The sequence below is a fragment of the Leptonychotes weddellii genome, chromosome 14 (assembly GCF_054177405.1).
Source record: "Leptonychotes weddellii isolate Sample4059 chromosome 14, ASM5417740v2, whole genome shotgun sequence".
In the NCBI taxonomy this organism is placed as follows: Eukaryota; Metazoa; Chordata; class Mammalia; order Carnivora; family Phocidae; genus Leptonychotes; species Leptonychotes weddellii.
Window position 1 is genome coordinate 24154676 of NC_138382.1, and position 12542 is coordinate 24167217.

At 41.9% G+C, this 12542-nt stretch overlaps 1 protein-coding gene across 14 annotated transcripts in view; it reads left to right on the plus strand.

Moving 5' to 3' along the window:
- AOPEP (aminopeptidase O (putative)) overlaps positions 1-12542 on the plus strand; it is a 335871-nt gene that overhangs the window by 41987 nt on the left and 281342 nt on the right. For 13 of the 14 annotated variants that reach the window (XR_014139966.1, XR_014139965.1, XR_014139968.1 and 10 more), the window contains exon 3: positions 6907-7073. The exons of the other annotated variant lie outside the window; for it this stretch is intronic. Coding sequence is in view for 7 of the 13 variants with exons in the window: in XM_081802940.1 (XP_081659066.1) it covers positions 6907-7073 (167 nt within the window). In the remaining 6 variants the exon portion in view is untranslated. The remainder of the gene's footprint in view (positions 1-6906; positions 7074-12542) is intronic. 14 annotated transcript variants of the gene reach the window in all.

Here is a 12542-nt window from a genome sequence, read left to right on the forward strand (position 1 = left end):
AAGTCTCTGAAAATGGGTGATTTTATGGAAAGTGGTGGAACGTCAAACATTTTTTAAATTAAGAATAACCCCCTTTTTGGGCGCCTGGGTGGCTCAGTTGGTTGGGCGACTGCCTTCGGCTCAGGTCATGATCCTGGAGTCCTGGGATCGAGTCCCGCATCGGGCTCCCTGCTCGGCGGGGAGCCTGCTTCTCCCTCTGACCCTAACCCCTCTCATGTGCTCTCTCTCATTCTCTCTCTCTCAAATAAATAAATTAAAAAAAAAAAAAGAAGAAGAACCCCCTTTTCACACTGACTGCAAAAAGACAAATGCATGTAGTTGTCAACTGAAGAGAAATAAAATATATTTTTGAATCAATCCCCTACAAGTTTTCTTTATGGATGGCTCCTTAAGAAAATGAGCAAGCATGTGAGTGTTCACCGACCTCTTACCTTGGAAGGTGTATGTCTTAGTCCATTTGGGCTATGATGACAAAATACCACAAATTTATTTCTTACTGTTCCTGGAGGCTGGAAGTCCAAGATCAGGGAGCCAGCATGGTCAGGCTCCGATGAAAGCCCTCTTCTGGGTTGCAGACTGCTGCTGACTTTTGGCTGTGTCCTCACATGAGGGAAGGGGCTAAGGAGCTCTGTTGGGCTTCTTTTATAAGGGCATCAATCTCATTCATAAGATCCTCGTCCTCATGTGACCTAAGCACCTCCCAGAGGGCCTACCTCCTAATCCCAACAGTCAAATCGGCATTAGGATTTCAACATAGGAATTTGAGGGGGACACATTCAGACCATAGCAGCATAGTTAGTGTGTCTCGTCCTTGTTTAATCACTGCACGAACACACAAACATGTATCAAGCTGAGGTAGTAGCTATTCTGACAAGTTCTTCCTCAGTTTAGAAGTTCTTTAATGGCAGCAAGTCATGGGTCTGCTCTCACGCTGTCTTTCCGTTTTCTTTCTGATTTTTCAGTGTCCTCCCCACCCCCACAACTCCTGTGTAGTTTAACTGAGCTCCCCAGGGAGCCTTTCATTGGGTGGCTTATCCCAGGGCTTGTGGGATGAGCCCTGGTGTGAGAGAGTTTTCCTCTGTGTGCTGGGAGGAATTATTGAGTCTGGAAATAATGAAGTTATGAACATTGGAGGCTGGCGCCTGCACATCTGTCCCATAAGCGTTTTAGCAACATGGCCGAGGTGCAAGGCTGTGCATGTTGAATAAACACAGCTGCATTTACTTCAGTGATTACACATCCAGATAGCTGCAGAGCGTATTTATAAATGCGCATAGATTTTCCTCCCCTCTTGGGGCACAGGGTGTGGGGACAGGAAATCAGCTCTCTGTAGTTCTCATTTGTAGGTGTGTATGATGGGAGACATCTTGATTCTTGAATCACCATGTGGGGAGTATGATTTTTATGACTCAGTGAAGTCCCTACGTTCACCCATTCCCCACTTTTTTGTCAGATGCCTCAAATTCCACCACTAGAGTTTTATCCAGAGGTTAAGTTTTCATCTCTGTTGAAAATATAGTCACTTGGGATGCCTGGGTGGCTCAGTTGGTCGAGCGTCTGCCTTCGGCTCAGATCATGATCCCGGGGTCCTGGGATCGAGTCCCGTATCGGGCTCCTTGCTCAGCGAGGAGTCTGCTTCTCCCTCTGCCTGCTGTTCCCCCTGCTTGTGCTCTCTCTCTCTCACAAATAAATAAAATATATATAGTCACTTAACTTTACACTAGGTTGTGTGACATGCATAAGGATATCAGGTTGTAAAAGCTCCAAAGGCCATTGCTTATGAAGTCATTGGTGCTTGGTGTGGGCTTGTTGGGAAGGAAGGAGGGAGGCTGCAACTGAGAAAGGGGAAAAGGCCAAGAAAGGAGTAGGCTGGGAGCAGGAAGATAATCTGCGTTTTCAAGAAATTTTGCCCAGGTGATTATTTTCCTATTTGTGAAAACATTCCAGTGAGAAAACGATTGAGTCTTGTATCAGGCGTGGCTATATTTATAGATGGGGCTGTTAACACTTTCAGAGTTACAGCTCTGGAGACCAGAGGGAAGTGTGGTGTCTCTCCCATTCCGATGGGGGCCCCCAGATGTGGGGCGTCCCTATCGGGTGGGGACTGGCGGCACAGGCGGTGCAGAATTCTCTGGAGGCAGAACAAAGGAGCAAGAAGTTTATTGAATACACTACAAGGGTGAGGCGGAGGCAGGACCGCAAAGGAGAGACTGTCTGCCAGGAGGTGGTGGGTGGGGCTGGACTTAAAGGGGGAAGGTGAGGAGGTATGGGGATGTATGGAATTTTCCGTTTTTTTGATATCTGTGCCTGGTTGTAAGTAGCCCATTGGTTTGTTAGGGCTTATGGATATTTTGAGGTGGGTGGCCTGATGGGCCCATTTGTATTCAGCCAGGTGGTCACTCTGGGCTCTTTTGCCTTGCTCTACATTCCATTGCTCCAGCCTCTACAGAAAGCAAGAAAGAACACACATAGATTTTAGCAGCAAGGATGCCCAGCGGCGTAAAGAGGAGGTCGCAGAAGAGAATTGTGAGGACAGTAGGGGGCTGGGAGGCGAGAACTTCTTGGGGGCATGGCCAGGTAACTAATCCCCATGGTGCGAGAATTCAGGTGCCCAGGGACAGTCTGGTAGAAAGAGCCTTTGAGAGGATGCCAGGGGGGGTCAGGACAGAACTCTAGAACGAAATATCTAGAACTAGACCACTCAGAGGGGAAAAAATCCAGAATGGGAGAGGAAAGGATGGTGATAACATGCTTTTTAAATATCTAGCCAATGGGAGGATTTCCTCCCACACACACTCCCTGATTTGTGGGTGGTACCCAGACTCAAATCTGCGGGCAGCATCAATACTCAGTTCATAAACCCATCATTCCTCAATTTTCTGTGATCGGTCCAGTTTCAGACACTCAGTCCCATTGCCGAACACTATACTCTTTGTACTTTAGAAAAGAATGATCTCTGTGTCCATACAATGTCCTCTGCCATAGGGTGTGCAAAGCCCTGTATGCGCAAATTAAATAGGGACTCTCCTTCTCCCTTGTCCCTTCCTGTGATCCTGCTTGTCATCTTGACTTTCCTGTTTAATTGCTTCACAATCCATCTTATCACCTGAGCCAGAAACCTGAGAAAATTCTGTTATCTATTGCTGCATACAAATCACCCCAAACTTAATAGCTTAAAAGAACAAACATTTATTATCTCACACGGTTTCTGAGGGTTAAGAATCCAGGAACAGCTTAACTGGGTGGTTCTGGCTCAGGATCTCCTACAAGGTTGCAGTCAGCTATCTGTCAGGGCCACAGGCATCTCAAGGCTTGACCGCAGCTGGAGGATTCTCTTCCAAATGCATTTGCGTGGTTGTCGACAGGCTCAGGTCCTCACTGATTGTGGGCCAGAGGTCTCTCTTTCTAGCACATGGGCCCCTCCGTAGCCTATTTGAGTACTGTCTTGACATGGCAGCTGGATTCCCCCCAGAGCAAGTGATAGAGAGAAGAACCCCTAAAATGAAAGGCACAGATTTTTAAATTCTCTGTTCTCAGAAGCGACAGCTGTTCTGCCATATCCTATTGGTCACACAGACCAACCCTGGTACAATGTGCGAGGGTACTCCATAAGGATATGAATACCAGGAGGCAGGGGGCATTGGGGGCCAACTTAGAGGCCAGCTGCCTCAGAGAGGCTTTCCTTCTCCCTCTCCTTCAGCAACGCACTAAGTCCATCTGATTCTTCCTCTGCTGTGTTTCTCAGATATGACCTCATCTTAAATCTGATTGTGGAGGTGTGGAGGCTGATGGGGGAAGCCTTGGTGACCGCATACCTAAGGGCACAGGCCGAATGCAACTTTATATATAGGGAGAAGGAGAGCAAACCTGTTGGCAAGCCAGCCTTTCAGGGAGGATTCATTCCCTCTGCAGGGAAGGGGAAGATCTGTAACAACAGAGTCACCCTACAGAAACCAGGTGCTGAGCACAACAGCAAGAGAGCACAGGTGCTTTCAGACTTGACCAATTGGGGAAATGTTGGGGTTCAGAGCCAACGGCCAAGAAAGAATTCTGGAGACCTCTTTGGTGCAAAAAGGTGGTTTGATTAAAGTACAGGTATAGGGAGCATCTGGGTGGCGCAGTTGGTTAAGTGTCCGACTCTTGGTTTAGCCCAGGTCTGATTTCAGGGTCATGGGATCAAGCCCTGCGTCAGGGCTCAGTGTGGAGTCTGCTTGAGTTTCTCTCCCTCTCCCCACCCTCAAATAAATAATTTAAAAAATAAATACAGCACAACAAGACCCTGGGCAGAAAGGGCTGCACTTGGGTAGTGAGGAATGGCTGATTATATACTTGGAGTTGGGGTAATTAAAGACAAAGGGAAGTTTCCAAAAGGACTTTCATATGCTAGAGAAGACTCACAGGATCCTGGAGGCCTAGCTATTGTCAAGCTAAGGTTGCTTTTCCCTCTAGCAAAGCATTAACATTAAGACCCTTGGGAGTTTCTGGAGGAATGTCATTCTCTGCCTGTCTCAAGTATTTGTCAATGGGCTGCAGGTTATAAGGACATTTAATTTTATCTACATTTCCTTCTGTCTTTGTACCCCACATCACTGGGACTTAAGACCATGATATGAGGTCAGCTCCCCTTTTTGCCTGAGGTAGAGAAAGTCTTAGGCAAGACGCTATCTAGGCAAGCGTCTGCAACTTCCTTGTAAGTCTCACAAATAGTTTAACTCCACGAGTCTACTTAGAAGTGGCTACTTAGATTGGAAGTAGAGCTCTTGAACTGAGAAAAGTTGGGGGATCCATTCTGCTTCAGTGAGAAAGACAGCCTCGATTCTCAGTATCTGCCATTGTCAGAGGAAGCAGGAGTTACACCTGCCATTTGGCCAGTGGGAATATACCCTGTTTCCACTGATGATACTTTTCCTCCTTGAGATCCTTGTCTAAGATGGGCTTTTGGGGATAAAGCAAAACACTTAATAGTTAGAATTTTCAGAAGTAGGCATACCTTAATTACTTGAGCTGCGACAGCACCCCTCCCATCATGCACCCACCACTAGCAGCCCCACCTGGGAGGAATCAACCCAAGTAGCCTTCCTCATTAGGTTCTTCAACAGCCTGAGACTGCACGGTTAACTAAGATTAATTCAGTTGACCAAGGGCCCCAGGGGACTAAGGTGGGAGTTGAGAACTCATTGGTGGGAGATTCTGGGTCTTCTATGAAAATTTACTTTTGTTCTTAGATTTATAATCTTGGGATCAGAATGATAGGTTTATGGCCCAGGATAGAGGTCAGCTCTCTGCCTCCCATCTGCATTTGACATGTGACTCACAGAGGTCAAGTCATTTAAAAAGTTGGCCAGGACTACAGTCTCCTGAATCTCTAATCTTTCCCTGCCCTGTATTAGACCTGCGAGTTATCATAGCATGTACAGTGCTAGGATAGGTAGACTGCAACAGCTTGTTTGCTCTGAGGTCCAATTTCTGCTCTTGTTGTGATCTCTGGATGGCAAGGAACCTCATTTCCCAGGCTCCCCTGTCTTCTGCTTCCTACTAAGTTTGGCCCATGTAGTGCAGTGGGGGAAAATTTGAGAGCAAGAGTTGGTGAGAAACAAGGTATTTCTTTCCCCCTCCCTATTTCCCTTGGCATCTCCAGCAGTGACTTTGTCTTCTCTGGTCCCAGCGCCCATTGGACAGTCCCCACCGTGACTCTGGCTTCTGCCAGAGGACCCATAGCAGCTACTTACCCCTGGGCTGATCTCTGGGTTGGATCCCTGGGTTGCCTCACTTTCCCCCGTTTGGCTTCTCAGCTCTTCTATCACTTGGATCGCCAGCCCCCTAAATCACCTGTTTGTTAAAATCCAGACTGGTGTGTCTTTTCCTTACTGGGCCCTGACGGAGTAGGACCAGCATTCTGTGTGTTCCTGCATGTTTTAGGAACACAATAAATGTTCAGTCATAACGATGCTAATGAAAAAGGAAAACCAGTTTACCCAAGAGAGTTAGTGCTGTGCTCTATTCATTTACTCTATAAATCAAGCTGATTAAAACTACATCATATTTGTCATAATTCCTGAAAAGCAAAAAGTGGAGACATTTTCTTAAGACATCTTCCTGAGGGTCACCCTTGTGCCTTCAACTCCATGGTGTCAAAAGAATGGGTTCTTTTGATCTCATAGATCTTTACCGTCGCTGTCCTCTGACTTAATCACGGAAAGGATCATTCTCGGTATGGGTGGGTTTGTAATTTTTAATTGTAGCAGAACGAGCCCTAACGTCATACCATTTGGTTTCCTACACTCTGTTTGTAATGACTCTACACTTGGCCTTCCCATCACAAGCCCGGTTGTTGTGACCTACAGTCCTGTTTATATGCCCAACCCCTGTTCTTGGCCTCCACACAAGGTTTCCCACAAGGGTTCCATTTGAGATGGTGGTTTCCAGGATTGGGGGTATTTGTCCGCCAGCAACTGGATTTGAGACCACCAGCTTGTTTTTCCAAGCATTAATATATCTCCAAACATATTTTCTTTTCCAGAATGTTTTCCAAAAGGTTTGTAAGAATGTCTCTCAAACTTCTTTTCTTTTGAAGGTGTAAGAGCCTAAGGGGAGGGGCAAGGGTAGTATAAATTTTAAATTGGCAGACTAGTATTTAAAGCTTTATCCAAAAAAATATTTTTCCCTTTAAAAAAAAAACCTCTCTTTACATATTTAAGTAATTCATTTGGGAGAAATTACTACTCAACTATTCACATAGCCAGCCCTTGGCAGTTTCAGTTCAAAATGCTTTGAAACCAGTCAACTACAAAGCCTCAAATGTTTTCTCTTTGAAAGCTCAACTTAACCTTCACTACCATGGTGGTGAGAAAAGTGACAACTCATTTAAAGATTCCCCCCTTTTGTTTCTTTGTCTTTCTTATGCAGGCCATGTGTTTATACTATGGGATCTCCCATAAACAACAGGGCCCTTTTTCCATGCCAGGAGCCACCCGTTGCCATGTCAACATGGCAGGCTACAGTTCGAGCAGCTGCATCTTTTGTTGTTTTAATGAGTGGGGAAAATCCTGCCAAGCCAACACAGCTTCGGGAAGGTACTGTACATGTGTTCCTGTGCTTCTTTCTGTAGTGCACACATGCTGGACCCAGGGATCCAGTACGCAATGTTTTTCTCAACTTTAAAGAGCTCCTTTATGAGTTGGGTTGGAATGAACATACTAAAAACATTTTGCCAGAAAAAATAGCAGGGGATGGGGAGGGGCACTTGGGAGTTGGGACATGGGATGGGGGGCTCTTCATGCCAGAGTTATCAATTCCTAGATTATTTTGGGAGTTGCTTTCACCTGGTGGTTTGTGGGCCTTAAGTGGGTGGTCCTGGTTGAAGACTTTGGGGCAGGCAAGTGTGTCATGGAAACACCATTCATTACAGTTAACTTGTCTGTAGTTCAGTAAGGTTATTCATTATCCCAGGCAATAGAGCTCCTTCTTGTTGGCTGGCCCCCTGGAGTTGTCCTGCTAAGGCATCTGTTCTGCACACTGTTTGCCCATTTGGCTCTGAACCAAAGGTGTGTAAGAAAGATGGAAGGCAAGTGCTAATGCATCAAGGTTTTGTCTGCGAATCACTTGCTTATTGCAATAATTAACTTTTTCAGTCGAGATCCAGAACGTGTTAACTCCAGGTAAAATTTTTCTAATTGTGTTATTTCTTCATTTAAAATATTGTGTCTCCTCCCATGTACTTATTATAGAAACTCTTTTAACATTTATAGAAAAGCAAAAGTAATAAAAAATAATTTTAGAGAAAATGGTTGCTAACATTTTGCTTCATTTCCCTCCATTATTTAAAATCTATATGTATACTACATGTTATTTCAAAATGGTCATCCTAGCATATAACAGTTTTATATTCCACTTATTTCACTTGAATATATCTTGAATGTTTTCCAGGTCACTATGTATTTTTCAAAAATATTTTATGATCTGCATAATAATTTTCTTGTATGGGCATATCAGATTTTATGTAATGTTTCCATATTATTAGACATTTTTATTGTTTCCAGGGTTTTTTTTTTTCTTATTATATTGTATTAAACTCCTGAGGAGATAGTTTGTATAAAATGAGAATTATTGAGTCAAAGGTTTTGAACATGTTTGTACATTTTTCAAGTTCTTTTCCAGAAAGGTACCAATTTACACTCCCATGAGTAACTATGAGGGTCCCAGTTACCGAGAGCATCACCTGTCTGTTCAGCAAGAGAAGGTCTCTCTTTAATTGGATTATTTCAATTATCAATGAAGTTCCACTTGTCCTCCGACGTTTCTTAACCATTGTCATTAACTCTTTACTTCTTTTGCCCATTTTTATTCTGAGGCCTTAGTGAGGCTTTCAAAAGTTTGTTTCATCTTTTAATTTGAATGGCTCTTAAAAAAAATAAAGATATTGGAGCTTCCGGGTTGCTAAATGTGAAGATGCTGGAAGAAAGCATGGAAGCTCCGAGCACCTCCCCACATACCTTCTCCTATGCATCTCTTCCCTCTCGCTGTTCCTGAGTTGACTGTCCACTCTTCATCAAAGGCAGCAGAAAAGTGCACTGGCAAATGGTTTCTTCTGGTCTTCGTTTCCTTCCGGGGGCTCCTCTTGTCACAGACTTAACATTAAGTAAATCTGTAAGCTAGTCTCCTACATAAAAGAATAAAATAAAATAAAGATATTAATCTCTTATGATGTTTGTGGAAAGTATTGTACCCAGTTTATAGTATGCCTTTTAATTTCATATAATGTTTTTGATTTATAGGAGATTTTAATTTTTATGTAGTGAAACCTGTCAAGTTTCTCTTAGAAAGTTTTTTGCTGTTCTGAGATTCACCTGTTTTGTTCTAATATTTTTAAGTTTCAGTTTAATTTTTGTAATATAACTCTCTAATCTCTTGGCAATTTATTTGGTCAGGGTTGTGAAATGAGAACTAAACTTTTTTTTTTCCCAAATAGGAAACCATTTGCTCCGAGATCATTTATTAGATCTTTGCTAACTTGTAAAATCTCCTTTTTTTAAATTAAGTTTTTTATTTTAATTCCAGTATGGTTAGCATACATTGTTACATTAGTTTCAGGTGTACAATCTAGTGATTCGGCAATTCTATACATTACTCAGCGCTCATCATGATAAGTATACTCTTGATTTGTGATATCTCCTTTATTAGAAACTAGATTCATGCATGTACTGGAGTCTTTAGTGAGTGTTAACTTGATTCTCCAAGTCAAGACAAAACAAAACAAATAATACATTTAAAAATGTTTTTAAAAAATGGGTCACAAATACATGGCTTCTTTACAAATGAGCAAAGGACAAGAAAATTGCAAGAAAGTCTTCTTTTTGCTCCTAATTTCCAGCTACCCAGGAACTGCCCCCTAAGGCAATCAAGGTGACCAGTTTCTTTTGTGTATAGTATAGTTTTTCCTTTTTTGTTGCACAAATCATAGCATGCTATACACATTGTTTTTGTATTTTGCTTTCTCCTTTAGAATAAATTTATCTTATAGCTAATTTCATATCTGAACATAATAAAGAGCTTCCTCATTATTTTTATGACTACAGAGTATTCCATAAATGGCTGTTTCACAATTTAGTTAACCGATAGCTCTTGACTTGGGTCTAAATCAAATAATAAACTTAATGGGCATTTACTTCTCTCATCTTCCCTCACTCACATTCCCCAGTTTTAATTAATACAGTTTGTAGCTTGGGACTGATATTATCTTTATACTTTGTTTTTGTCTTATATCTTCTCTTCTAGGAGTTATAATTTTTTTTTTATATTTTTGTTCAGTTTCAAAACATATTTGTAGTAAGTATTTAGACTTTCTTTATTTTTGAGCCCTTAAGTTTGAATCATCTCTCAGCTGGGAAATGGCTTATATATATATATATATTATTATATATATGTATTTTTAGGGGGGGAAGGGGCAGAAGGAAAGGGGGAGAGAGAATCCCAAGTAGCCTCCATGCCCAGCATGGAGCCCAGCATGGGGTTTGATCTCACAAGTCTGAGATCATGACCTGAGCCAATATCAAGAGTTAGACCCTCAACCGACTGAGCCATCAAGGTGCCCCATTATTTTTTTTCTGGAAGGGTGGATATGTGGTATATTTTCTGAGCCCTCCCATATTTAGGTTGGTTTTTTGTTATATTCAGTTATGAACAATCCTTGGCTAGGTATAAAATTCTTAAGACTTTTTTTCCCTCTTAAATTGACTGTAAACATTTTCATTATCATCCCTTAGAATTTCTGAGGAGAAATCTGGTATTTTTTTTTTTTTAATTCTCTGAAAGTAGTCTGATTTTCCTGCCTAGAGACTCATAGAATTTTTTTTATTTATGTAATTCAAAACTTCCTAGAACATAGCTAGTTGTGGGTACCATTTTTTAAAAATCAACTTTATTGAAGTATAACTTACATATAATAAAATGCACACAGTTTAAGTCTTGTTCATGAGGTTTGACAAATATATACACGTATGTAATTAATCAGCATCCCGATGAAGATGTAGACTATGTTTGGTACCCTGGAAATTCCCTGTGCCTCTGCCATCTGTCCCCTAACCCCATATTAGTCAACCACTGATCTGAATTCTGTATCTGTAGTTTACTTTTACCTCTCCTGTGGATTCATATAAATGGAGTTATTCTGTGTGTACTTTTTTGTGTCAGGCTTCTTTGGCTCTACATGTTTGTGACATGCGTCCATATTGTTATAGGTGGCAATAGTTTATTCTCTTTTAAAGAAATTGATGGGGGCATCTAGCTGGCTCAGCATGTGACTCTGATTTCAGGGTTTTAAGTTTGAGCCCCATGTTGGGGTAGAGTTTACTTAAATTTTTTTTTAAATAAAGAAATTGATGAATAGTCACCAATTATATGAGTAAACTGCAGTTTTTGTTTTGTTTTGCTTTTTGTTTTTTTAAATTTGCTCACCTCCTGAGAGACATTTGAATTGTTTTTGGCCATCACAAAAAAATATGCTGTGGATATTCATGTATAAGCCTTTTTGTGGATATAGATTTTCATTTCTCTTGGGTAAAAACCCAACAGTGCAATTGCTGGATCATATATGTATATTTTAGCTTTGTAAGTATCTGCCAAACTAGTTCCAAAGGGACTGAATCATTTTATATTCCACTAGCAATGTAGGAGAGTCTAGCTGCTGTGTATCCTTGCAAACACTTGGTGTTGTCAGTCCTTTTAATTTCAGCCCTCCAGCTGGGTGTAAAATACTATCTCCTTGTGGTTTTAGTTTGCATTTCTCTGATGACTAGTGATGGTGAGCAACTTTTCATGTACTTACTGTACATTCTTATATCTTCCTTTAAAAAACATCTCTTCAAGTCACTTACTCATTTACTTAATGTGGGTTTTTAGGTTGTTTTATTATTGGATTGTAGGACTACTTTATAGACTCTAGATATAAGCCCGTTGTCAGATGTGTGTATTGCAAATACATTCTCCCAGTCTGTATGGCTTGCCTTTTCTTTTCTTTAATTTTCTTTCTTTTTTAAGATTTTTATTTATTTGAGAGAGTGAGTGAGTGAGAGAGCAGGAGCAGTGGGAGAGGCAGAGGGAGAGGGAGAAGCAGACTCCCTGCTGAGCAGGGAGCCCAATACGGGGCTCCATCCCAGGACTCCGGGGTCATGACCTGAGCTGAAGGCAGATGCCCAACCGACTGAGCCACGCAGGTGCCCCTTGCCTTTTCATGTTTTACTTATACTCTGTAACACTGATTGTCTATAGAGACATTTTGTTTTTTAGTAATTACATTACAGATTTAAGTTGTTACTGTAACAGTATCTTGCAATCCTTCCTCATATTTTTTATCTTGTTACTTTGTTGTCTTTTGGTCTTACTCTGTTACACTGTCTCAGCCTGTTGTCTTCTCATGGCTTTTTACTACTTTTTCATAGAAGTTATGTCGTATCATAATGGGAATGCCAGTTTCCTAGGCTTGTTTTCATTTCTGTAGTAAATTGATTTCTGAGGCTTTGTTCTTCCTCTCAGTCCTTAGAACAATGTTTTCTTTGACCTTTATTTTGAGTATTTTTTCTTATAGTGCTCATGGCTTTCCTCTCTGGTATGTACCAACAGACAGGAGAAAGTTTGTGGATTTCCCGTCATTCCATTCACTGTCCGCTTGTGTGCCGCCTGAAACCCTCTCTCCGTTCATCACATGAGAGGTTACTGAAGCACACAGCTCCTATATCCAGGCTCCGGTGTCTCCTTGCCAGTTGTCTAATGAAGTTCTGCTGGACTCACATAGGATCTTTTTCTACCCGTGACATGCTGAATTGATTGAGTACATGAACACGACAATCTCAAGCAGGCACTGATAGCCGGACTCCTCCAGACTCCACTGCTATCTATTGTGGTTTACTTGTGTTGCCTACACCTCCTACGATGCTGTGTGGCTCTCCCTAGCCCCGCTTCACCAAGGCTACATTCTTCCTCATTCATGATTTGGCCCTGCAGTTCCCATGTAAAGACTTGTGTTTAGCAGTGTTTCTCAAAGTTGA